This window comes from Alosa sapidissima, chromosome 15 (assembly GCF_018492685.1).
Source record: "Alosa sapidissima isolate fAloSap1 chromosome 15, fAloSap1.pri, whole genome shotgun sequence".
Taxonomy (NCBI): domain Eukaryota; kingdom Metazoa; phylum Chordata; class Actinopteri; order Clupeiformes; family Clupeidae; genus Alosa; species Alosa sapidissima.
Window position 1 is genome coordinate 8,414,710 of NC_055971.1, and position 26,857 is coordinate 8,441,566.

The 26,857-nt window shown below is 42.6% G+C and overlaps 2 protein-coding genes across 5 annotated transcripts; both read right to left on the reverse strand.

Moving 5' to 3' along the window:
• Positions 1-62: 62 nt before the first annotated feature.
• Positions 63-4,121, reverse strand: tubd1 (tubulin, delta 1). The gene is made up of 8 exons (XM_042063832.1): positions 3,784-4,121; positions 3,529-3,676; positions 3,204-3,420; positions 2,482-2,710; positions 2,163-2,327; positions 1,910-2,044; positions 1,281-1,464; positions 63-407 (listed from the first exon to the last, which is right to left on the reverse strand). Exons 1-8 carry the CDS (start codon positions 3,932-3,934, stop codon positions 305-307), a joined length of 1,332 nt encoding a protein of 443 aa, XP_041919766.1. The 5' UTR covers positions 3,935-4,121; the 3' UTR covers positions 63-304.
• A 1,294-nt stretch (positions 4,122-5,415) lies between these two features.
• On the reverse strand, positions 5,416-26,378 carry cltcb (clathrin, heavy chain b (Hc)). 4 transcript variants are annotated; one of them, XM_042063782.1, is made up of 34 exons: positions 25,923-26,378; positions 24,744-24,951; positions 24,309-24,311; positions 21,426-21,694; positions 21,085-21,246; positions 20,831-20,944; positions 20,390-20,563; positions 18,941-19,138; positions 18,566-18,766; positions 18,295-18,447; positions 18,062-18,184; positions 17,651-17,788; positions 17,159-17,323; positions 16,423-16,603; positions 16,034-16,197; positions 15,770-15,895; positions 15,359-15,501; positions 14,778-15,012; positions 14,041-14,163; positions 13,650-13,795; positions 13,343-13,526; positions 13,064-13,256; positions 12,821-12,978; positions 12,559-12,723; positions 12,244-12,351; positions 11,811-11,978; positions 11,454-11,603; positions 11,146-11,277; positions 10,929-11,039; positions 10,658-10,828; positions 9,307-9,528; positions 8,681-8,701; positions 6,734-6,809; positions 5,416-6,524 (listed from the first exon to the last, which is right to left on the reverse strand). In XM_042063782.1, exons 1-34 carry the CDS (start codon positions 25,962-25,964, stop codon positions 6,394-6,396), a joined length of 5,058 nt encoding a protein of 1,685 aa, XP_041919716.1. In that variant the 5' UTR covers positions 25,965-26,378; the 3' UTR covers positions 5,416-6,393. The 4 variants fall into 4 exon arrangements, with proteins under 4 accessions (XP_041919716.1, XP_041919717.1, XP_041919718.1 ...); XM_042063783.1 differs by lacking the exon at positions 24,309-24,311 and having other exon boundaries at positions 25,923-26,374; XM_042063784.1 differs by lacking the exon at positions 8,681-8,701 and having other exon boundaries at positions 25,923-26,369.
• Between the last annotated feature and the right edge of the window lie 479 nt (positions 26,379-26,857).

Here is a 26,857-nt window from a genome sequence, read left to right on the forward strand (position 1 = left end):
TGACGTATAGGGCTTAAATAGGCTTTACCTACCTGAAAATGCATGGTCTTTAAATGACAAAATATAATATAGCTTTTTATTTCTTCAGACAAACAAACGTGGCAAAACTTACATTGAGATATATAAATTAATCATACATTAAAGAAACTCATTCCATGGGCTTGCACATCTAACATAAATATTACACACATCTCATTATACTCTTAAGCCAAAGTAGTCGTTAAAAGTTTTTCTGTGATGTAGACGGAAACAACATATAACAAAGTATGACTGCCAATTTCCCCAAACCTGCTGAGTGTGTTTCTCAGAGCTGTGAGTAACTGGAGATGACCTGCTCCAAAACTGTGAAACTGTCCAGGAAGTCCTCCTCTGAGATACCAAATTTCATGTACTGGTGGATGTAGGCTCTGTTTAACAAAAAAGTCACATGGATATATACCTGGTAGATATAAATAAATGCATGTCAAAATAATGCAGGCTTAGGTATCACCGACACCCCTGTAAGCGGGTGGTGGTTTTAGAATCAAATGCTACACCACTGTTTCCACAGTACTTTGCTTTGCATCTCCTCCCAATAATCACTACAAAGGCCAACTATAGTTGCCTGGGTGCCTTTAAAAAGTTAAAGCGTTTCTCTGGATGTTTATACATCAGTGCACAAGAAAACCAATCATTTTACATTTTTCATTTACAAAGATCATTCAGAAACAACTGAATTGCAGAGCTGATTTCATAAGAATTGGAGAGCCACATTGGCCTGTTGAGAACATCTCACAACAGCAATTTCTACCCACGGTTTTCATCCACTGCACAACCTGCTCTTGTGCTCTACTCCAACAACCCACGCATACCTGGACAAACACACTCAACTCACACACAGCGCCTACTTGGTTGTGTAATCTTTTATATGATTGGTCAAATCTCTCCCACTGGCCCTAAAATAAGATTCCAAAGGGAATTAGGAGAATTGTGTTTCTCGCTCATACACACACACACTCAATCCCACTGAGGGTGTAAGGTGATATGTCTACATACAAGAAAGTGGACGAGCCCGGAGACCAAAACTGAACACTTACTGTAGTGGTCGTGAAATGTCAAATACAGACAATACACCAGAGTTCATTACAGAAATGTACCATTTAGCAGAAACAGAAATACATTTGTTAAATTTAGCAGAAACATTCCAATTTAATGTAAAATGGCTAGCATGAATGAAAAAAATAAGTTAGATTTTCCTTTTGTATGCCTTGGAGTACACTGCAAACCTATGGAAACCTCACCTGGAAGCAAACATGTTCCATGCCTTCCCCACCATGCTGTTCAAGGGCCCCAGTAAGGACTGGCTATTGCTGACCAGGGTTGCTGACTTCTCATAACCATTGAAGGGAACAGCAGAACTCCAAGAGCTGAAGGCACTTTCAACTGGCAGCCAGGGTACATAAAGTGCTGGATCTTTAAAACCACCTGGTGCCAAAAAGAACAAAAAGGGTTTGGTTAGACACGAAAGAAACATTTTATTCATTATATTTTCATTTCTTTCTTATGATTAAAGCACTAAGAGCTAACTACCAGAAAGACATGAAAGGTGACTACGAACAATGACACTGGTAAAAGCTTGGTTACTACCATTCTAATTAGTGTCTTTTGGTAATACAGTTGACAATGACGTGCTGTGAAAACATGTTGGTCCGTCCTGGACCACAGAACGACCCAGTACATTGCCTGGGTGGTCAGGTATGATATGTCTAACCATCCTTGTACTATCAAACTGAATTTTGAAGATGATATACCACAACACCAGCCCCTATAGAGGCTGGATGTGACTGACCATATTCCTTCTGGGTCTAGCGAGTGTTGTCTGCTGTATGGTTATAAGCTACAGTGAAAGCCATTTTTGACTGCAACCTACCTATTTCAGCACTTGCCACATCTTTTCCTCGTAATATTAGGAGGTTTGCCAAAGATCTGTTGAAGCCCAGCTCCCTAGTGGGCCTTCCTCTGTCAGACCTGCTCACAGATGGTGCTCTCACGGTCCAGTCAATACCTGAAAGACGAACTCCAGGTTTAATGAATTGTCCTCTAGCTGTATTCAGCAGTCCTGGTTCTGCTATATTAAAAGGTCATTATGCTACGCAGATCTAAACAAAGAGGAGACCTCTCACCTTCCTCCATCCTGGCATTAGCAATAAGCATCTGGCGCAGATGTTTGAGCAGGCCAGGCCAGTTGAACACACTGTAAGCCAGAGATGTACTAGACATTTGGGGGATGTTTTGGAGGCTCAACAATTTGTATTCTGGATGATTCACCAGTGAACTCATGAATTCACCTAAGCCAAGAGAAAGAAAGCAGTATATAGTTAACATGCTGCAGATCATCTTGAATTTCCCCATGGGGATCAATAAAGTATCTATCTATCTATATGGCACAGGTCAATTCATATATTATGATGAAATGTTTGTAAATATAGCAAGGCCACTAACCAATGGGATTCCTACTGTAACGTGAGGAGCTGGCAGTGTATACAGGTTGCAGCACACTACCCAGATGGTGGGTGATGACTTTGTTAACGTCATTGAAGGAGATGTGTTTGATATTCATGAGCTGAGCACAGATTTTATGCACTGTGTCATTTTCATGCACCAGAATAGCATCAGAGAACTGGTACAGATGAGACAGTGTGAGAACTGAGTTGTAATTTTGGACTATCACCTAAACAAAGAGAAAAGAGAACAGATGAAGACAAATATTACTTTCATTAGTTAACCTACGCTGACACAAAACAGTGTAAGTAGGGGTGTAGTGGTAAAATAAGAGGTGGGTAAACTGAATACTGTGATCACGGTAAGGTTGACTATGCCATGGGGTATGTTTGATGATGGTGGAGGTTATTGTCTAATGTTTATAACAATACTAGTGCTATTAAATGGTTCCTAGTGTTGATGAGTGTACATATTAATACGGTGTTATTTTTCTATGCTAAAAGTTGCAATTGGTGAATAAACTCTTTTGAGAAGTGGATAAACTCTAATAAGAGGTGGATAAACTATGAAACTCTGAAATTTCAGAGGTGAATAAACTGCATTTACTTGCATTTAGCCTCCACTACAGCCTTGAGTGTAAAGATTACCAGTACTTAGTTTATTTCAATCTAATGCAAGACTGCTTTACAAAATGTATATCTTACAAGACTGTTTTACATTACCTCCCCAGTGTTATAAGGCCAAGTGACATGATTGAGAATGGAAGTATGGGGGTACATGTCCCGTAGGCACTGGGTGATGTAGGTTCCCATGCCAGACCCCGTGCCTCCTGCCAAGCTCATCATGGTGAGAATGCCCGACAGGCGGTCACACTGCTCCACTTCTTTGCGCACAAGATCTTGGACAACTTCTTTATGTTTTGGCCCATGCAAAGAAAACCTGTAAGACAAATCTTACAGTCTCAGGTAGGTCTACTGTTGACACTCACATATGTAAATCGGTATATTCAAGTGTTCAGGGCTCATCTCTATCTTAACCACCACTCACCCATTTGCCCAATTGTTTCCAGAGCCCTGTTTCTGACAGAAGTGTGCATTGTCTCCATATCTCCACTTCCCATATTTGGCTGCTTTAGCAATGGTCTGACAAATCACTTTAGGCTCCATGTCAATAAGTATCGCACGGGCTGTGAGGTCTAAAGGTAAGACAAAATATGGTTAAGTCAAATGTAAATAATGTATTTTCATACATAGATAGCTGAACCCCTGAGCTTGTGTAGTTTTAACAGTTCGGTAGGCCTACCTTTTGAGGGCCCCTCTCTAAAGAACCGCTCATGACCGCAATCCTTGTACAGTTTATCTTTGGCATTATTGGAATCATTGCAAAGGACACTGAAGAACTCCTGGCCAACTTGATTTCCACACTGTCCCAACTGCACTGTCACCACAGACATTGCCGTTTAGGTTGGTCAACGCCAAACGTAAGTAAACAGACAACCGTCACGCAACGTGCCATTTAAGAAATTAACGACTTAAAAACATTCCAAGATAAACAGTGTGAAAACATATTTTCCTCTCATTATCTCTTTCCTTATGTTACTGGATTCGAACACCCGCCGTCAACAAAATGTTACCAGTCACGTGATACATAGTTGTCAAAAAATATTCCTTCCGGGTCACGGAAATAAAAGAAAAACGATTTCAGCGGCACATTATTATTATTATTTTACAGAGCAATTATTAATGTATGCTGCCATTATAGAAGCAGACAACCTCTATCGTAAGGAATTTGGCTTATCATGTTACGCTAAAGCTGAGAGCTAGACATTGAAAAGTAATGGAGCAAAGTTGGTCAACAGCACCACCACTTGACTGGTATTGTCACTTGCAGCACTAAACTTTCCTAGTACCTTCGAACACCAGAGTTGCTGTTAAGACATTCAGACTTTTGAAATCTGATCAGTGTAATCAACATATTTGTTATGTATGAATGGTGTGCCTGCCAATGCCACTTGATTATCTTGTCATGCTCCCCTTTATCCCTGACTTCCTTTCCATACCTCTACCAGGCAGCCCCAAGCAGATGGAATCTGTTCTTTTTATTGCCATCTTGTTCCAAAACTGTTTAATCCACCATCTGGCATATTATCAAACTAATGTGTGGTGCAGGCAAACCCTCTATGCAGATTCAGATAAAACCAGGACCTTGTGTATGCTCTCCTCATGAGTAGGCCTTGGCTTGGGCTATATAAAGCGCTTTTGGACCATGTCTATTGTTAATGCTGCTGGGATGATTTTCTTGTTTGTCAGAACACAGTAAAAATCACTAGCTTGCCAGATGGGTCTACCACTCCAAGCAAAATCTGTGTGAGCAATATGTGTGCAATGTTCAAAGGCAGTATTGTATCTTTGGATTATCATTTGAGTTCAAGTGGTCATCATCGACCATTTGATGGCAGGTTTTATGGAAATTTTCTATATTACTAGAAGAGAAACACATAAGAAACAGATTTTATTGCTGCCATAATGTAGCCTGGGAATAGCCATACGGACCTTTGGCAAATTTGGGATTTGCTCTGCGGGTCCGTCTGGCCAAGTGGCCATTGAAGCCCATTTCCAATGTCCCTAAAAAACAGGCATGGAAATACAAACGCTAATCCGGCATGTACATGTATTTCTTTAGAATTGAGAAAACAACTGCATTTTACACCGTTCACGATATTGCAGTTTTGAAACTATTTGGTAAGAATTTAATGCACCAATTTAAGTTTAATTTCACTGCTAGTTACACTCTTGCTAGAAGTCGTAAGTCAATTAACCTTTTCCAGACCCACTCTAAATTATAATTGAGAAGGTCTGCATGCTAACCAGGCTAGCCATAATGTGTAATTATGAGGAATTTAGAAGCCAATCATGTTCACAACAAAGACCCAAATATGATCACAATCCTGTTTATTCTTAGTATGTTCCGAGTGCCAACTGCACAAAAAACAAAATGGACAGGACAAGCAATGTAACCATTTCTATATTCATTCTTCTGTACACTCAAAATAGTGAGAGCTAGAACATCACAACACCTGGCATACACAAACCTCAACATAAGTCGGTGAGTAAATACACAGGTCAGAAGAATAAGTTTGTTATCCCCATTGTTCATTATGGAAATGATCTCACACAAGAGCACTGTATACAGCACAACAAAAGGTCACCTGTTACACATGGAGTGGATGAAAAGATGCTAGTAACTTCTATACGGGTTGACTGGAGAACTGGTTTAGGCTGGAAGGGATTAAAATTGCTTACTTATATGTCTGTATGCATTTAAAATTCCACACAGCTACTCGTTTGTGTAGAATATTACGATTATTACTTAGTGTTGCTAGATGTATCCATGGATGCATTTACGTTCAAATATTATTTGTAGCCATATTTATCATAATATACAATAATGAAATGCATTATACAGACAGTGTAAGCTTTTTCACATACAGTACATCAAAGAAAAAAAAATTAAAGAGATTCTACATTAGTTTCCTCTCACAACAGAGTGCAAATCTGATGCTTAAACAACATACTTTAGGTTAATTGCTCTTCTCACAAGTCCACTTACATACAAGACCCCTGATACCCCTTAAAAAAAATAGAACACAAAAATGCTAGTAAATGCGAATATGCTTAAATATGGAATGTGAAAAAAAAAAGAAAACAAAAAAGAAGGTGGTCCGACTCATTTCTTGAATGAAACAAATAAAAATGAAGTCCTTCATTGTGGTTTAAGGAAAAAAGGAGAATAATTTAAAATGCACAACTTTCTGACTTGCTTCTTTAAAATCCCCTGTTGTGAGGACAGACTATAATAAGCTGGTGAGGAACGCAAGAACAGACAGACGGACGACTGTGGGCAGCGGAGCTTTTACATGCCATAGCCAAAGCCTGGCTGAGGCTGGACATAGCCAGCTGGTGCAGTGTAGCCATAGCCATAGGGGGCCTGCTGGGGTGGGACGGCCACGTTGGGGCCAGCAGTAAGCATCAACTGGGGGGTACCTGGAGAAAACACAACACAGGCAGTGAGTAAAGGAGCTAAGGAGGACACAAACAAATGACCACTTGTAAAGCAACCTGTCAAACCCGTGCCAACCATTTCTTAGACGGCAATGTTACTGCTGTGTGTGGAGTGGACTTTGAGAGATCGGATAAATGAATGATCTTATGCAGCTGTGGCTGCTGACTTCAAAAGGTGGGGCGAGTCTTACCGTAAACAATGGGCTGTGCCTCGGTTGCTTGCTCTTCCTGTTTCCGTAACGACTCGGAGGCGTCCAGCTTGTCCACCTGAAAAGGAGGCAAGGGCAGGCGTGTCAGCGGAGACACTCGGTCGCGAACAGTGGGGAGTCGCCAATGGACAATGCTGCAACACCATGTCAGGTCTTCATTGGTCAACGGAAGAAATGACTGACAGATGGGACCATTCATGGGAGATGCTAGAAGCCAAGCTGCGTGTACAAGGTGCAAAATGCTTTTACACAGCCCAGTCTGTGGCCTCAACCAACACCCTTAACATGACAACAGTGTGTCCTGAGGATGTGTTTGAAACTCATTACGGATGTGCTTCCATTTCTTAGCGGAACATTTAGCACTAAAAAATAAACCTTCAAGAGGTCAGGCTTAGGAGGTAGCCTTAGACATAATCACACATAAAAGCCAATAGATACAGAAAATAGACAATGGTCCCTCCAATCAGCCAAGAGTATTAAAACTAGATATTAATTGAGGAGTATGTAGAAAACCGAACCCATTTCAAAGAGTGACTAATGTAAATGAATGCACAGAATGCAAAGTCCCTGTCTGGTCCTTAATTCTGTGAGTACAAAACTACAGCAACATTAAACATGTTGAAATGGTTATGTAATTGTGTGCTTGGTGGCCTTACAACAAAAGATGATACATGTGAGGTTTGTAGACAGCACAAAAATGATTGGCTATATACGTCCACATAAAAGTTCATGCAAACTGGCAGTGTCACAGCTTGTGGAAAACACTATTCATTCCCCATCTGGCAGACAGGACAACATGAACAGTCTTTTCAAAAAGCCATGACAAGGAAAGTTTGCACTTACCATGTGAACCAAAGTCTGTCTAAATTTTTACTTCATGACAACCTTTTGAAAGAAAAATATGTACAATTCAACTAATCTGGACCATTCATTTAATAGTTACTATGAATGTGTTTGGGTTCAGTTCTCTACATACAGAGGTTTGTCAACTCTAATACGTTCGAATGAGTAGTTATTTTAGCAGGCTTGTTTTGAAAGTTGTAGTTTCATTGAGAAGGAGAGAAAGAGAACATGCCACAAGGTGTTATTCCTTTTGTTAAAAGTGTGCATGAGAACAAGAGAGAGACAGAGAGAGGCAGTTTCAGAGTGGAAGAAGGAGTGAGAGGGTGGAGGATGGTTTGGACGGCCATTCACGGCTTCCAGGGGACAGGCACAGCCAACAGCCACGTTTGCTAACCACTGGAGGGTGCATCTACAGCTAGAGAAGAACACATGCTTGCACGGTGTCTACTGCACATAGCAATAGGCCTACTCACTCTTGCAGTGCGCACACACACACACACACACACACACACACAAAACCACACACACACCTACACTGGATAAAAAAGGGCTAGACTGTACTTATACCTGAAACTATCTATAAGATGGTTAGCTACAGTCAACAATGATGGCAACCTCCTGAGCCCTGAACAACTACAGCATAATACAGCTCTTAAAGTGGCCCATTACATGGAAAATAACTTTAACCCAATCTTCTAAATTCTAACTTGGATTTAAGAATACTTAAGACTTTCCCCATTCCTTACTGAGGACTCCTTAGGGGCTGTAGGAACTCACTGAAGACTAGTAACATTCCTAAGTCTCTCTCTACACAGTCATCTGAGCACAGGAGGCTGGAGGGAGGAGAGAGCAGCGTCTGAGTATCTAAAGGGTTGATCTGAGCTTTCTGCTGTGCTTGGCTAACAGAGGGTCAGTCATCTACAGGAGGCTTTGAGGAGGGGGGGAAGTCGAGGGCTCTAGTCAAAAGGTGTGTTCAGAAGCAGCAGAGTGACATGGGAGGGGAAAACTCATGCATATTCCTGAAAATTCAGTCCTCCACACTACAAGGATAAAATACAATAGAATGGAATAAGAGTCGACCTTCACCTTTTCTTTAATTGCATCAACCTGAAAGGGAATTCAAGAGCAGCAGCTTAGGAGAAAAAGCAAACTTATGTCTCCAGCATTGACAAAAAGCAAGGTAGAGAAAAGAAACAAATGCAGAAAACAAATCACTGGGAGAGCGTTAAAGGAAACCAGAGGGAAATCACAGAAGAGTGATAGCATTTCACAACCACCATGTTACACAGCTGCTACACAGAGTTATATCCTCAAATAAATACAGCTTACTTATTTGTGCCAATGACAAGATGGCTATACCTTCTTCCTATGAATGTGTTAATTAATGAATTACTTTAAAAATGTTTTCTCAAGTGATTGAACTGCACAAATTATTTCTGTGTTGGTGTTGGGTAAACAGGGTGGGCACTGAGAGCCTTCCCATTCCATAAAAACCCCAAACTAGCAGCTCTATACTTCTGTGTTTTGGGAACATGAATCTCTCAGTAGCACCTTATTCAGCTAAAGTAGCCTATACCACATGACCTAAAATACATTAAATAGCAAGCTAAGAAATAATAATGTCATATGAGCTAGAAACCAACTGGATAACTTCCCACTGAATGTGACATGTCCCCTCGTGACCTCTGTCTGTGGCAGCGGCGGCGGCTCACCTTGCTCAGGTACTCCCTCATGACCTGGATGAAGTAGGGCATGGAGAAGTCCATGATGTTGTGCCTCCAGGCGGTCTCCAGTACCACGTCGGGCCGCAGCAGGTCGTAACAGGTGAAGAGGCAGGCGGCGAAGCACTCCCTCTTCTCCTCCAGGAGGAACCACTGCAGCAGTTCCTCCGCCAGCTCCGTGTCCTTGGACTCGGACGCGTACTGCATGGCGTCCTGCAGAAGAGAGAGAGACAGCAACACCACGGGGGTCAAAGCCGGCAGACACAGAGGCAACAGGCAGAGAAGAGAGAGATGTTTCACTGGCAATGTGGTTGACAGAATTCTGCAAACAGCTTAACACAAAGCTGCAGTGAGAAATACATACTCTGATACTCTTTAAAGACGCTCTAAGCGATGCTGGGTAACGTCACTTCTGTTGACTTTCAAACAAAACAGAGAGCTAGCTCGCTACTTCCTCTCCCTCCCTCCCGTGCTGCTGCTGTGCAATTGAAACTCTCCTAAACGCGCATCTCTTCTGTGATTTGCTGGAACAGTTTGTTATGTTTTTATGGGCTAGGTTTGCCCAGGTTGTTTTTGTTGCAGTTTTTGGAGCCTGGGCTGTCCACACAGATGCCGTTTTTTTTACAGTGTATTCAGGACACAGACAGCTAGCATTTGGTTAGGTGATGTTTGCAGTAAGTGACATAAAATGTTTTAGCCTAAAAACGCGTGGCATCGCTTAGAGCACCTTTAAGCCAGCTTATTTCACATTGACAGCAATACTGGACTCCCTCTTAGACTGTCTGAGAGAGGAGGATGCATGGTTGATAATGTGGTCTGTTAGTCGAGTGCTGATGTCTTTGGTTTGAACATAACAGCTCCTGCTAAGAGCTAAATTGTTAATGCACCAATTCATTAAATCGGAACAGTGCTTCAGCTTGAGGTTAATACACTGCTGACACAGGCATTTTTTACTTGGGTATTTAAACCTTGCTATGAATGAAGTCTGTGTTTACTTCCCAGTGCCTATAGACCCTTTCAAACAGCATAAACAAACATGTGCGTTCATAAGGTATTTCCCGGTGGCACAGAAAACAACACTGAGCTAATGGCAACTTGGGGACCAAACAAAAAGTGATAAAAGTCAACATTTGGTAAAGCATTATGCTTAAGTCTGATTCATTTTTAATTTCAAAGTATCTGCGTTGGTTTTGAGTGTAAACAGAAACCCTCCAGGAACCAATTGAAAGGGTCTATACCATTTCAGCATTATATGGAGAAAACCAAGCCAGTTCATATGTTACAGGACAAAAAAAAAACAAGAGATGCTTTTTCTAATACAACAACATGGGAGGGACTCAACCTTGTAGAGCTTGTCCTTCTTGCAGAGTTCGACACTCTGCTTCCAGCGGTTGTTGCCCTTAAAGAGGTATGCCGCGATTCTCCTGAACTCGATGAGCTCGTGCTTCTCAAGGCTTTGAGCCAGAGTGATGTTGTCAAAGTTGTCATAGGCATCGATGGATGTGCGCAGAGCCTGAGCAGAGGGAAGAGACGGACATCAAGATGAGACCGTCCATCTTGTTTCTATGCATGCTAATGTTCTAGAGGTTTCCATTCGCTCACAATTCACATACCTGATAATCCTCCTCAGTTATGAAAAGGTTATTTAGTGCCTCATTAACCGACTTGTTGTTATGGCTCTGTACTGACCTCAGGTAGGGTTTTACCAAAGGCAACTGCTTGACCTATCAACAAGACAAGAATTGCATTCATCCACTGCTCCAGAATGTCAAGATGCACAACACAGATTTCATCATTAATAAAGTATTAAGACAATATAGACCATTGTACCTTGCTGAAGAAATTGACTGCTCGAGAATGATCAAGTCTTGGTGATAAAACTATGAGCAGGTCATTCAGTAACAAGGGCTTGAATTCCAAATAGAACTGGACAGCTCTGTAGTACAGCTCCACATTAGCCACCTAAGAGAGATAGAGAGAGAGGGAAGGGGACAATCATGAAAAGAAAGTGATGACAAACTTCCTGTCCTTGCCTGCATCCTGGTTCAACCCCCGAGCTGATAATGAGTCACATTAAACCATCCACTCAGCCTTGAGGCTGGGTGCTGACGGAGGGGTCAAGTGCGCCTGGGCGTTACCTTGGTGATGATGTCTTTGAACTGTCCCTCTTTCCAGGCGTCTGTGGGGTGGTTCATCATGGTGATGATGGCGTTGTCGTACTCCTCGTACTTGTCGTACAGGAACACCAGCTCTGCCCAGAGATGGGCCTGCTCAGCAGCTCTCAGCACCTGGAACACACACACAGTTTTCATTCAACTCATTTGCATCCCATTATTATGACAATCAACAAACATTCAGAGAGATCATTCTTGTCAAAATGAGTATCGACACACACACAAATTCAAAAACATACTGTTCCGGCACCCTTATTTCCTAAACTGCCAAGCTACGGCAGGCCCCATTGACCAGTTTACTGGCGGCTCACAGCACCTTACCTTTGGAATGTTGACGCGTGACCAGAAGAGCTCCAGGTGCTCCCTCATCTTCTGCGGTTTGAATTTGGAGTAGAGGATGGCCAGCTCGGTGAACATGCCCATGTGAGCGCGCTCCAGGCCCAGGGCCGCCTCCAGCATGGTGATCAGCTCCTCAAAGTAGCCCCGGCCCTACGGGAGAAACACCACCACAGCCACTCATTAACAAGCATCACAGTTAGGTTTCTGACCTGAGGTTTATTCTGGCCTCAGGGCCTCCCTTACTCCCCAATATAACTAGTTATTTATAATTATTTAAATTATTAATCATTTATAATTATTTATCTGAAAGACGTTTTATCACTGCTATATGGTGCATTTGTATAGTGCTATTTAAATGGTGTTTCTGTGTGCAGCAGTGGCATACACACTCACTGTATGTACTGTAAGTATGTACCTGATAGTAATTGATGAGCTCCTCCAGTTCATCAGCATGAACCACGATGTGCAGCCCACACATCTGGGCCAGGCGGAACTCCTTCCCATCCACGCAGGCAAAGCAAACCTACCAGAGGGAAACGGATCAATACTCACTACCTCTTCAAGGACAACCCCCCCATTTCTCATCAGTCCACAAACAACAACAAAAACTATTTTGGGAGATTTATATTGTCAGTATGAAGGAGAGGAGATTATCGACCGGCATCAAATCAAAGCTCTTGTTAGACAGTGGTGAAATGATGGTTATGAAACATGTTCTCGTTATCCTCACCTCCTTCCAGGTCCTTGTGCTGTTGGCCTTGCGTGCACCGTCCACAGCTGCCTGATATTCGCCCAGGTGCACCAGAGTGGAGGCCAGGCGGCCAAAGTTTGATACGTTGTTGTACAGCAACTTGGCGGCGTCGTACATCTTCTCATCATAACATCTGTCTCCAACCTACATGAGCGGTCAATGTCATTAAAGATGCAATGAAGTCTGCTAACTTAAAATCAGGTACTGTGTGTAGACCAGGTATTTTGTGTCAGCAGCGTACCTGCTGAATGTGTGCATTGTTAGGGCCGTTGATAAATTCTTCCAGCTCGGCCAGCCGGTTGGTCTTGGCCAGAGCGAAGATGAGCTCTGTCTCCACGTAGGACTCGCGGGCCTTCTTACGGGCCATCTGCAAGAACTTCACCAGGTCCTCCCAGTTCCCTACAGGAGAATACACAAGTTTTTAATAAATGATGAAGACGGCTGAAGGACATTGCAAGACCCTGTGCTGACCTCCATCCCTTACCACTCTGAGCTGCAGCCTGTCCGACCTCCATGTAGGCGGAGGGGTCATCAGCTTTGATGTAGGAGTCAATGGCCTCCTTCACCAGGCCCTTCTGCAGCTGGGCCTTGGCCAGCTGGCTCCACACGGCCGGCTCGTTGCAGCGCTCGGCAAACTCGTAGGCGCGGTCCAGGTTGCCAATGTGCTCGATGAGCACCTGCAATAGAGCAGTGTCAGAAAGTCAGAGAATGCAGCTGAATGACTTGGCGCGAGAAGGATTTAGGGAGCTGTAGCTGGACTGACCTGCACAGCTGATGTGTTGACGTCAAACTTCCGGAAAATGGCAAAGGCCTCCTCGAAGAGCTCGTTGCTGATGGCAATGTTTGCAATGTCAGGGGCATCATAGTTGTCCAGGCGGTTGATGTACTCCATCACACGGGTGCGGTCTGCCTTTATAGCCGTGAGGATCAGGAGGTTCTGAAGGTTCCTGTGGTGGAGAGCTCAGAGGTCAGTCTTCACCAGGAACGCATGCCAGCATGCATGCTTTAGTTCATTAATTATATAACCGTCACAAACATCTCAAAAGGTAAATACAAGTACTTTACAATACCTGTGTTCACTGAAGACGGAGTTATCCAAAACAATCTTCTCCAGAAGCTCAATGAGTTCGTTGGGTAGGTCAGCAGTCATGAAGGCCTTGACAGTAACGGACACCTCCTCAGGATCTTGGGTTTCGGAGAGGGCAGTCTGAACGACCTGCAAGGCACCAGAAGTTGACATTTAATTTTACACAGAAAATGAGCACATATACATCATCCTTCTTCATATTCATCATCATTCCATCCGCAAATCCATCAGCATCTGTGTAGTTTATCCATTTCATTTTAACTTAAACATTTCTATAAGGGAAAAACAAGGACCCTCAGGCTCATGTTCCTCCCGCTGCCCTGATGTGAGCTCTGATCTCAGAGTTGTGCGGTGAGGGCAGGCTGTAATGTTACCTGGTCGATGAGGGGCCTCCTGTAGGGGTTACTCTCCAGCAGCACGCTGGCCCACAGCTCCGGGTCCTTCCGGCGCACCAGGTACCGGGACAGACTCTTAAACAGGGAGTTCTCATTGCACACCTGAAGAGAACAGAGATCGGCAAGTCAGTCACTCACACTTTCAACCTTAAAATGTCCTCATACCCCTGGGGTAACACACAAAGTAATTGGCAAGGGAGTACACCCGTTACTTTGATGTACTCTTTTTGATACACATCTTTAAGTGATATATATATATACAGTATATATATATAGTAACGAACTGAGCCTAGCTGGCTTATGACTGTGCTCCCATGATGCTGTTCAGGTGATGTGTTAAGCTGAATGTTAACCATGCAAGTTACCAATGTTGTACGTCCGGTCTGTCGTGTTTATGTTTATAGTTGATTACAGTGTTCATAACCGGGTCTAACCAGTGTGTGTTGTAGATATAGCCTCACATAGATGTTTAGTGCTGGAGCATAAGGGCCAGGTCTGGCCCGGAATTATGGTTCGTGTGTTTAGGTGCGTAACCAATAAAAAACATTCTGAGACAACTGTGCAGTTTGTTACTATATATATATATATATATATATTTTAAAACAGCATCTATTTTAATCATGGCCACCAGACTAGTGTATGTCTACTAAAACGGTGTCAGTGTATGTAGGTCACTTTTGCGTCTGTGGACTGAGAGGAGCCCACTGGGCACGTACGTTAATGAGCTCTTGGTCGCACTGTCCTCGCTCGTAAGCCACACAGGCCAGGTGGGGATCCCTCTTCTCGCAGTACTTCCCCACCACACGGCTGTCGTAGAAGGGGTTCTCCCGCAGGAAGCGCTCCGGGTTGTTGTTGCTGTCAATGTAGATCTTGGCCAGGGCATTATGGGTAGCTGGCTCCTCGCAGCCCTCATGGATGCGGGCTTCTAGCCAAGGCAGCAGGAGCTTCAGTCTGTCACAGCACAGCATTACATATTTAACATCACACATATACACAGCCATTTTGACATACGGGAGACATTGCGAAAAACCAAGAATATTGATAAAAAAAAAAAAAATTAAAAATTAAAAAAAGAAACAAAGTTTTTTTTAAAGTTCTAAAATTTGCTCCAACATTATCATATTGTGATGTGCTATCTTAATTCATAAAAGTACCTATTTTGGTTTCGTAAATAAACACCACATTCTCATCATGGACATGTTGTGCTTAAGCTCAGATTTGCCCTCTGTGTCTCTCTACATGTAGCTGTACTGCCTGCAGGAGGCTGGGTCCTAAAGCTGGTCTCTCAGCAGCGCACCTGTTCCTCTTCTCCACCTCGGCCACCAGCTCGTCGGTGGAGAACTGGCCCCGCACCACCAGGATGAGGTTCTTGATGACGTCCTCGGAGCAGTCGACGTCCAGCAGACCTCCAATCACCACAGGCAGACGGCTGGGGTTCACCTGAAGAAAGCAAGCGAGTGAAATCACACAATCCGTTAGTGTCAATGTATTTATATAGCCCTTTAACATACAACGGCAGTTGACCAAAGTGCTGCTGACAAATACCGGTAACTGACCATAAAAATGTAGCTGAAGTCAAATAGACCATATATTTTAGAACAAATGTTCAACTGACACTGCACTGGTGTTGCCTTTATAGTTTGATCTGTGTGATTAAAGTGCACAGCTTCTCTGAAGTGACTGATCTCTAAAAGTCTGAATGGCTTACCTTCTGAACATAGATCTCAATGTACTTCTGCAGGTTGTTGCGGTACAGGTAGAGCACAAGGTCATGGACAAAGTCAAAGCGATCGCACACAATAATCAGGGGCAGCTGATCAGTCAGCTTAGCTTCCTGTTCCAAGAGAAAGAAAGAGAAAATGTAGGTGTTCAATTTCACACGATCACATTTAAAAGTTAAATTAAGACATTCTATCTTCATTAACATCTACTGTACATTAGACATTAACTTAGACCCAAGGCGAAATCATACCTTCAGGAAGTTCTTTACACGTTCGGGGTCGTAGCAGTTGCTCTCCCTGCAGATTCTCTCCACTTCCTTAATCTGTCCGGTTTTGCATGCTGCCTGGATGTACTTGAAGTGCACCTCTGGGTCCTGGCTGAAGTTCACAATAGAGCCCAGGAAATAAAAGAGACCTGCAACAGAGACAATAATTTTTAAACTTTTCAATCAGACATTAATGAAAAACATTATTGGCTGTCTATTACATACAAGATACCGTTTACGTTATAGATCTTCACTTAGGAGCTGAGATTAGTAAATGTGCCAGTGTCTAAATAACAAATAATGTGCAAAAGTGTGTTAAAATCCTGTGGGGCATTATTACCCAACACACACGGTTAAGAGTAAGCAGCAGTTACCCTCGAAGCTCTTGAAGGACTCGAAGAGCTCAATGAGTGTCTGGGTGGAGAGCTGCTCATGGTACTTGGAGGCCACCTGCACGCAGATCTGCAGGTTCTGGCGGATGTTGGCCGACAGCATGGCTCTCAGGCACTCCAGAGAGTCCTCCACTGACAGCGCGCCAAAGAAGTTCACCAGCCACTGCACACAAGAGTACTCGGCTCACTGCCACGCTCAACACTGATACGTTTCTAATGGTGCCTGATGGGATTTCAATGACGGTGCATTAAGACTCGCTACGAAAGTGCTCTAAATTGTTTTTGGTCTCGTAGTGAACAGAAAATTGGGTGGCCTCGATCCAATATCAGGGCTCTTGGAAAACTACCAGAGTTCCCACCCATTTCACTAACAATTTCAAAAACTTTTACATTACTTTTCAATGACCTTGAATGACTTCTCACAATCTGTAAGTACAAAATTGCTAAATTACGCCACAGGTTGGGGCTAATTCTGACTCAAACAACGAGATCAGATGAATGTGTTCTTCCCCACCATTCTTTATCTATGAAGGAAGCAATTGAATTATGTGACATGATTTATGCTATTTCCTACCTACATCCCTGGTATGACAAAATTAAACTTTTTAATGAATTTACAGAATTCCTTCATTTCTCCAGGCCTGGACTTTTCCAGGTTTTCCATGACCGTGTCAACCATAGTCATTTTAATATTAGAAATGAGCATGACAGGCTTTACCTCTGGGTTGAGCAGGTGAGTGTGCACCACGGCCCGCTTGATGTCGTACAGGTCGGTGTAGTGCTCCAGAGCTCTCTGCAGCAGCCCTGCCTTCTCGCACAGCTGGGCCACGTGGGCGCGGTCATAATGGGTGAACATCTGGTTCCCGAGGATGGCATCGGCAACCTGTGGAGAGAAACACCAGCGCAATTAAAAACTCATTAAGAGAGAGAAGAGATTACCGTACACTGTTGTTGTTTGCACCATCACATTGCATTTAATGTATATCATTTGTCTTATATAGTCTGTATAATTTGTCTATATAGTCTGTATATTGCTTGTGCACTGTCTGCATATTGTCTGTAATATGAGCTACAACAACTGCTAGAGTGTCAGCACTTGGACAATAAAAACAGTTTCTGATTCAAATTCAGAAGAGGTAAGGGTAAAGAATATGACCAAGACAAATAAAAAGAGGGTAAAAGAGCAGAAGTTGCTGGTGAGGGTGCACACCTGTGGCGCGTGCATCAGGTTCATCTCCAGCAGGCGGGTCTGCAGCGGTCCCTCTGTGGGCCGGTTGTTCTTCAGGGCGTCCAACAGGAAGGAGGTGCACTGCTGGATCAGGTTGTACTCCATGAACACATCTACGATCTGGGCGAGTGGAGAGGGTCAGGGGAGAGAGCATGTTAGCCAAACCATCAGTGATCATCTGAGATGATAAGAGGCCCTGACAGAACCAGCGTTAACCCTTAAAGGTGTAGGTTTTTGAACGTTCTAAGTTCCGCAACAATTGAAGGTTCTAAAATTCTATGTTGAATTCAATGAACCCAGATATTCTTTAGAACGTTAATTTCTCAACATTCCCGTCACACCAGTGTGACGGTACTCCTTTAAGGGTTAAGAGGGAGTTACTACTCCTCTAACCTGTGTAATGTCAGCCAGCGGCTCCTCGTCCTGCACAAGCATCTGGGAGAACTGCAGGCCCTGTTCTGGGCTGATGCGCATCACGTTCCTCAGCAGGAAGATCCAGTCTGGAGTGTAGCCAACCTGGAAGAACACAGTCAAAGGTACATGATTAGAATATACATGACTGAGGCCTGTTCATTACAAAAGGGCAGAGCACTGTGGATACACCAACGCTGGATTTCTTGAGTTACCTTTTTGGCATAGAGGACGATCTTCTGGAATTGCCCAGTCTCTGCAAAGCACTGGATGACTTTGTTGGGGACGTTGGCCCTCAAGTAGACACTAAGAGCCAGGGTGGGATCCACTGACTTCACCAGATCACCAAGCTCTTCAGAGCATTCAAGCTACAAAAACAAAACAAAAGAGAAGGCTCCTGTCAAGTCATACTGGTTAAACTTCCACCTCTCCTCATGAACTTAACTCAGTGGTCAGTGTGTCCAGCCCGGTTGTCCAGCCTCCTACCTTATCCTCCTTCAGCCATTTCTCCAGCAGCTGCTTGCGTCCCTGCTGCAGCACGGGCCTGCACAGCTCCAGGGACTCAAACTTGTTGAGCTGGCCCTGGTCCAGCAGGATCCCGAAGTACTGGAGCAGGGGCGAGGTCTGGCCCGGCTGTGCCGGAACACTCTGGAACCGCCGGATGGTGTCTGGAGTCCGCAAAATTCCCTGATTGGAGGACACAGACAGATCAGAGGCGGAGTTTCCACAACACCAGCATTAATGCGACACATCAGAAGGTTTCGCTTCGGTCTGCAACTCAGGTGATCAATACTCAAGACTTTGCCTACTGCAGTTCCCCCAGAGCTATCTCATTAGAGAGTTTGGTGTGGGTGGAGGTACCTTGGGTGCGTTAGCTGCCACTTTGGCAGCCTCCGAGTAGTTGCCGCTGGCAAAGAGGTTGTTGAACTTGCGGGCGAAGAGCTCCTCGGCACCGGCCAGGTTGTTGCGCACGGCCATGCGCAGCGCCAGGTCTGGGTTCTGCAGCACATTGGTGATGTAGGGGATGATGTTCTCCTCTTCCACACACACAGACAGCACCTGAACACAGGACACAGGTGGTCAGAGGAGAAAGTGAAAAACCACAAGAGCAAGACAGAAAACCTAAATGTCATTAGTGTTGCAACCGGTGAGCGCAACGAAGCTAATCTATGTTTAGAAATGGTACATGATGGGCCACTATAAGCTTGCATGTCATGAAATACCTGGTAAGGCTTATCAGCTAAGTTCAACAAGTCCTCATTAAAGCATTAGTGCACTGGAGGTTATTCCACAAAAACAAAATCTGCAGCCTGTATAACTAAAGATATGAGGTCATCAGATGTGGCCCTGTCAGAAAAACAAGTGCAACAGATCCCATCCTATCTGTTAAATCAGTCAATTGTTTGCAAAATTAACGAAGATAGACAGGTCCCACTATTAATGCTGAAGTGAGAACATCAGCACATCAAATGAAAATGCCAAATGTTTACTATTTCTACAATTTATTCAGATTGGTCCATTTCACAGTACTCTTACAGAAACTATGGGGGGAGGGGAAAAAAAAAATTCCAAGCTTAGATGTTTCTAACAATTTCTGTGACATTTTCATAAAGTTTCTTATTCATAGAGGGACCAACAATTTCCCACATTCTGCACCCCCAACAACAGATGTTCTTCCATTACAAAACTGAAAACTTAAAATTGGCATGGCACAAAGCGGCTGGGCTTAGGGGACAGGAGTGACACCTCTCTCCAAAACATCCCTGCCTGGACTGATCAGCGCACCAGAGTTTGTCACAGAAGTGTGGGAGGAAAGCCCTAAAGAGGAGCCTTAAGAGGATTAGGACGCCTCCTGGAGCTTCGCAGTAAGTGTCACATGCTGTTTTTACCGCCTGGTGCCAAGAAGGAAGAAGGCCCTATGAAGATTTATTTTCAGGGACTGTCCAAATGCAGTCAGGGTGTAGTGGCAGCGTGCCATGCAGACACAAATGAGACATAAGTCTGCGTACATACATACAGTACGGTGAATGTGGCAAGGCCATTCACAAGAAGGACGAGCCACTCCTACTCTGAATATTTCATGGGGCTTGGGGTTGAGCTAGAAAATAATTTATAAGGAAGAGGACTACGGTTACAACACAACAACAGGAGTCCAGCCCTCCTTTGTGGCCTGTGTACTTACACAGGCAAACACAGCCCAAACACCTGCCATCTATTCTTCAATGGATTTGATTTTCCTCTGATACTAACAAGGCACAACACGCATATTGATTTTTCATAACACTCCGCTGGATTAATATGGCTCAGTACCTGTCCTTTGCGGTTGACTCCAATGATGCCAGAAGTGGGCTCATGGGGGGCTGTGACAAAGATGGTCTCTCCACTGATCCTGTTCATGTAGATGCATGTGCCCGTCTCAAGGTCATACAGGTGGATGTAGCCGTATTTGGTGATGAGAAAGACAACATCCTGCTTGGAGCTTATCTAGGGGGGAAAGATAGATAAATTGATATGCAACCAGTGATCCTAAACATTAACAACTCAAGTTGAGTACAATGGTTGAATCTTAAGGGGGGGTTCAAACCAAAGATTCGCGAAGAGATGAGCTGCAACGTTCTAAAGCCGGCTTGCAACAGCTGGCAACGACTTGCAACAATTAATTCACACCTCAGCAACTCTTCCTGCAATGGTTTTGTCTCGTCACAAATCTTTGGTGTGAATTGGGCCTTAGAGAAAATGGCTGGGGGGTACCTGCATAGCGACAGGGAAGTCATTCTGGGCCTCTGGAGGGAAGAACACATCCACGGCTTTCTTTGGAAATGGCTGGTTGCCCGTCGGTGGAGTACCAACTTCAATGATGTGCAGCTGAAAGAGGAGACAGACAGCAGAAATGACTCACTCTGCGTCCTTCCTTTCTCTCCGCTGGTGCGAAAGACATGACAGCTCTTGATATAATCTCCGAGCTATATGTGCAAGATAACCATCTCGACCATCCTTAGCCATACCTTTCCCCCCGCTTGTCCTCGCACAGCAAAACAGAACAGGGTCGATTCCTCAGCATTTCCCTCCATTTTGAACTGAGCAAACCCGGCTGCGTGGCCCTCAATGGGCTGGGAGACCTTTCTGTCCACAGAGTACAGCTGCATTGCACCCACTACACGGTTTTGCTTTGAGAGAAAAAACAGGGGCATTAAGATCAGGTTTTTTTCTTTCATTCATGATAACAAAGCAGACGTGCAGCACAAATGATTTTCTGTACAAGATATCAGAGTTAGCATCACAAACACACGTTTCTATCACACATGTCGATCCTGAATATGTTAAATATCAGATTCTCAAAAAGTACCTGCGCAGAGATCCCAATGAGAAGCAGCCATTTCTGTTTGGCGTCAGTGCGGTAGTTTATGATTTGACAGCCTGCTAAACTGGAGTGTCTGTCGAACACTTTGATTGGCTGAGAGTCTCCTTCCATGCTCCAATGGTAAACAGCGTTGTCTGTCACAAGTGCTACAGTATTGAGGGAGATCCACTTCCAGAATGTGACATCATCAGTCATTGTGTGGGCCTTCATTTTGCTCTTCATTTCAATGTTAAAAATTTGAAGTGTTTTTGCAGCTGGAAAGGACAAAAAAATAATAATCATGTAGGGAATTGTTGTGCATGGGCTCAATTAAGAACCAAATGCAATGCCACATAAAACATAGAAATCTGACAAGATGATAGACACCAAATTCCACTTGATTGAGAAATATTGGTAGCCGTGGTAGCATTTCACCATGACTTCAGACAACACAGCAGGCGCAATGCAAAAATCAAAAACAAACATGGAAAATGTTCACAGACATCCAGTCAGATGTTAGGAAAGGCATTCAAATCACCAGCATTTGGACGACTACATGTTATAACTACATGTTATAAGTACATATAAGTACACCCAGGAGTGACAATTACACCATATTGGCTGAATAAATGATTTGTAGATCAAGATCATTGTGAGCTGACTTCAAATGTGTATAATCTGAGGAATCACTGAGATCCCTAATTGTTTCCCCTCATTTATGCCTCATGGAGAGAAAGAGCTAAATCATAGCATTAAATTTCAAGTATTAGTACAGGTCAAGTCAGCATCTCTAACTTTCAGGACAAACTTTCATCTCTAACTTTGAACTCCTTTCAACTCAAGCAAGCAGGAAATCATGCTTTCAAGTGTGATTGGAGACAGTCAGGGTCCAAACGGGCAATAATTGAATCACCATGTTTGCACACACCCTGTCATTATGTTCATACACTCATGGCTTAAAGGTTAGGCAAACCACTTCGCGACTATTGCTATGCCCCCCCCCCCCAGAGTTTACAAATAACTATTACATATATATGTGTATATGTATTTTATATATATATATATATATATATATATATATATATATATATATATATATATATATATATATATATATATATATATATATATATATATATATATGTGTGTGTGTGTGTGTGTGTGTGTGTCACGTCCTAGGTCAATATATTACAAATGCCATTCAAGTGCTGTGATTGCACCTCCTAGTTAGAGGGAAGTTACTCAGAAAAGCTAAATTCTACTTAAGAATCTACTTAAGTCTTCAGGATAGCCTAAATTGCTGCATTCTATGTAACAAGTGAAAAAAGAGAGTGGCAAAAATGTCTCTAGTAGTAATAAGGAGTACATTTCTCTGAAATGTCCACCATTTTATCTAGTTTATAGAAAATCTGTCTTGTGTTGTTGATTGACATAGCCAACTTGAGCTCTGTTGCCAAGAACAAGAACACTGGACCAAATCTACCAAATATATATAGGCATATTTGGTTGTATTTTGTATTAATTTCCGGAAATAGCATAATATCTACTGCAACTCACTTACATTAACCTTGAATTGCTAGACATAATAAATCAAGTGAGTAAAGGAGGGTGACAGTAAATTTTAGTGGTTGCCATATATCAAGCATATGAACACACTAACACGTCCTGTCTAGCTCCAGTTTGTATGCCTGTCAAACAGCAGGATGCCGTGCCAGAGCAGGCTCAAGCCTGAATGCAGATTAGAGGAACAGTATACCAGACAGAAACCATTGCCATGGGAATGAAATATGTTACATTACTGTAGTTTCATTACTGTGAGTAACACCCAGTCCCAAAACAATCACTGTCAAAATGTATTTGGCTTTAGCAATGCGATACTACAATTATTTCATTGTGGAACAACTGATTTTTAGGACGTTACTAGATAGTACAAGTACAAGACTATGGCTACAAGTTAACATGTCCATGTATAATTGGATTGTGTAATGTTATCACAAAACATAATATCTAGAGAATAACTATAGATTTATCCTGAACTGGGGAGAAGGATGATTATAATTTAGTTGTTGATACATCATTTCCAACCTGAGTATCCCAGAAGTTCCAAATGGTCATCTTTTATTTGTTTAATGTTTAGTAGCCCAATGAATAAGTTAGTATGGGTCATGTTTAAAATATATTTATTTCCTTGAGGCTTTTAAAAGGTTTTGTTAAGCAATTCAAAAATCATTTAAAGCCTAATAAAGCATAGTAAATCATTATGTGGATGTATCTTTATCTTGTTGAAAGCTATACCAGCATCGAGACTAAATTTAACTTTGTGTGTAAATTTGTTAAAAATTACGATCATCATAATTCATTCTGTAGCACAAAATGCAATTTCATGTGAAGATCAAACAAAATGTGAACACTAGTCTCCAAACACAATACATATACTTCCTTTTTAAGTTTATCTCACCTGATTCTATGCTATAAATATATATATGCTTTAAATATAATAATGCAATCAAATAACCCAAGTGTATTATCAAACATACACATTATTAAGGGGATGTAATAATTGCACTACCAGCATTGACAAACATGAAATTTAACCTAGAGAAGGTACTATGGAACCACTTAATATCAGAGCATATTCTGTTCGTCTAATAATCTATTTACATTTGCCCAGAGAGTAGAAGGCCTAAAAATTCTGCCAACTTGACAGTAGATTTACTGACTTTTGGCAACTTTAAAAACAATCCTTAAAAATAAAAAAGGAGAACTGATGTAACTGTTTGTAGTGCCATGTATTGAAGTCCTCACATTTTCATCACATGCTAATTTAGTTCACATTTACACAGGATTACACGTCCCACAACTCATCATGATATATAAAGTTTAACTCACCGTCTGCAAACATATAAGAAGCAGTAAGAAACGAAACAAAGAACAAAAAGCAAAAAACAGACAAAGCATTTATGATAGAAAGACATTGGAAATAGACACTTTTACTCAAGTCATTTTTAACTATAAATTGAACAAGATAAAGAGGCCAGTAGAATGTATATTACAAACCAAAATGTCTATCATTTTGAACGCACACACACACACACAGAGGGCATGAGGACCATGATCACATCATAAATTACATTCAGTAGGCACACAGAAACAGGTCATGACAACTTTAAGAGATGGCCTTGAATAAACATTCAGTATGTAAATATGATCAAGTTAATGCAGTTAAATTGCTATTGTTACACAGTAAGGAGTAAGGCGGACATACAGAGTGGTATGTTTAACTCTGTGTTTACCCTTGGGAGGGTGGGATGCAGGCCAGCTTACCTTTGAGTGCAATAACTTTGCTGGCCGGGTTCATGATGGCACTGTCTGCTGAAATGGGCCTGCGGATAGGAGTGTTTGGGTCACTCATGTCGATAATCACTACCTGTGCCTGCTCGCCAACTTTCTCTCGAACACAGATGAATTTATCTGACTCCATAGTCAGTGTACTGAAGCCAATGTTGGCAGGGTTGATCCCCAAGTTCTGGAGCTGTGAGAAATCATATTTATTAGCATTTGAAAGTCATTGCAAGCTGATATTGACAACAAAAAGTACACAATTTAGAAATGAGACAAGTCCAAACATATATTTACTTGAATAAATATTTGACTACAGGCATTCAGGACTGACCATAGCCTACTAATCTGTCAAGTCCTACCGGTCATCGTGAAAAAATGGCAAAAAAAAAACAGACTGTATAGTCATGTACATTGCCGGTTAATCCATCCAAACGAAACGGGTAGATAGATTCTATCTTTTCGTGTCTCTCTACAACGACGAACATCAATATTTCAAATGTTGCATGAATTCATTCATTTCGAGCAGAGATAATTTCAGTCAGTGCCTGTTGGTTCAATATGTGGCGCTCAGATACGGTTTGCACTGTATTCTAATATGCATTCATAGCAAATAAATAATAGAACTCCCACACTGGAGAAGCGACATTGTAACAACATTCTTTGAAGACCACATGAGGTCAGCTGAGCGCGTAATCTTGCTGTGCGTATCCAAGCTAGCTACAATGTGACTAATTTCCCAATTCAATGAAATTAATGCTGCTACCTGTTTACAACTAATGTTAGCGTTATTAGCTAACAGTGGCTAACATTAATCTTTTAAAAAGATGCCGCTACAAAACAAGATTCAAAGACTATATAAGAAATACATGAGCATGAGATACGTGAGATGCAATGATTACACCGTTATTGAAATCAATAAAAAATATATCGTTGTTTTAGCATTTCAAACGATGGAGGATGGGAGGTCATTCATTTGATTTCTCTCCGTTAGCTAGCTAACGTTAGCTGAATAACGTTAGCACTGTCAACAGGGACGGGAGCGGTTAACGCTAAACCAGCTGGATATTTAGCTTACTAAAGCCATCACGCTAGACTATAAAGGACTTTCATTTTCAACACTACACTATGCCACAGAAAATGAGTTTGTTCTTTCAAACAAACCTGCAAATGCTCCTGAAAGCGGATAGGTAGGATTTGAGCCATGGCTGTTCCTCTCTGCTTTCAATCCTCCCGGCCGGAATCCTGAATATTCTACGAGTGGGTTATAGCCACGACCTCCTCCACAGACGCGGTCAGTCGCAGCCAGTCAAAATAGGGAGACAAATTGAGACAGCAGTAACTCTCGGTTAGCTGGGGGGTTTCACTAATAATGTATGTATGGTGACAATCACCCCGCCGGATGTTTGTGCTTTTCTCCACCGCCTTTAAGGTATTGAGTGGCCCCAGCACCTAACTCCGAAAACCCGCAATGGCGGCGGAAGCAGCTAGCTAGGAAGAGATACAATCCGGAAGCCGCAGATAGGGACCTCTGCAGCGGAAGGACACAATACGTAAATTGGGCAATTATTATTTAGATTAAAATTATTAATAATAACACAATCAGTTTCACTAATGGTTACATTATTTTGTTGGGTATTTGTACGCCGAGGTGCTAAATGCAGTGCGATTTTACACCTGCGCAATTTCTCGGTATTTTTTGCCACATCATTCAGTCTGGTAGGTGTACGTCAGTTCCGGGTAATGCATTGACCTGGCACTTGGCAAGTCATGGGATAAATGATTTGCAGTGGAATTGGGTTGTTTTCACTAGCTTTCACACTTTTGCACACCTTAACTGGTTGTAGGGCTTAACCGTGAGGAAAAAACACTGTTCAAATGATTATAGAGCAAAGTATCACCGGAACAAGTGCCCTGCATGGTGCTGTGGAAATCAATGTTCTGGCTGTTTGTGGCCACCTGCCTCGATGGATATTAGTTTAACCTTTCCTGTACAGTTACGGTATGAACTTACTGTGAAACGCCTGTTTCTGTAAGAAATCATTTCGACTTTCCCTTGTGACCCAAGATGTTATAGTATAAGCAAAACATACAGTTTA

Excerpts from the sequence above, each read along its gene's own strand:
- tubd1 (XM_042063832.1), bottom strand. The coding sequence starts at position 3,934 with ATGTCTGTGGTGACAGTGCAGTTGGGACAGTGTGGAAATCAAGTTGGC. Across the intron at positions 2,328-2,481 it reads TTACAGTAGGAATCCCATTG|GTGAATTCATGAGTTCACTG; the intron begins GTTAGTGGCCTT and ends CTCTTGGCTTAG. Across the intron at positions 408-1,280 it reads TGGAACATGTTTGCTTCCAG|AGCCTACATCCACCAGTACA; the intron begins GTGAGGTTTCCA and ends TTTGTTAAACAG.
- cltcb (XM_042063782.1), bottom strand. The coding sequence starts at position 25,964 with ATGGCTCAAATCCTACCTATCCGCTTTCAGGAGCATTTGCAG. Across the intron at positions 13,527-13,649 it reads TCCGTCTTCAGTGAACACAG|GAACCTTCAGAACCTCCTGA; the intron begins GTATTGTAAAGT and ends TCTCCACCACAG. Across the intron at positions 12,724-12,820 it reads ACAATGCACACATTCAGCAG|GTTGGAGACAGATGTTATGA; the intron begins GTACGCTGCTGA and ends CCGCTCATGTAG.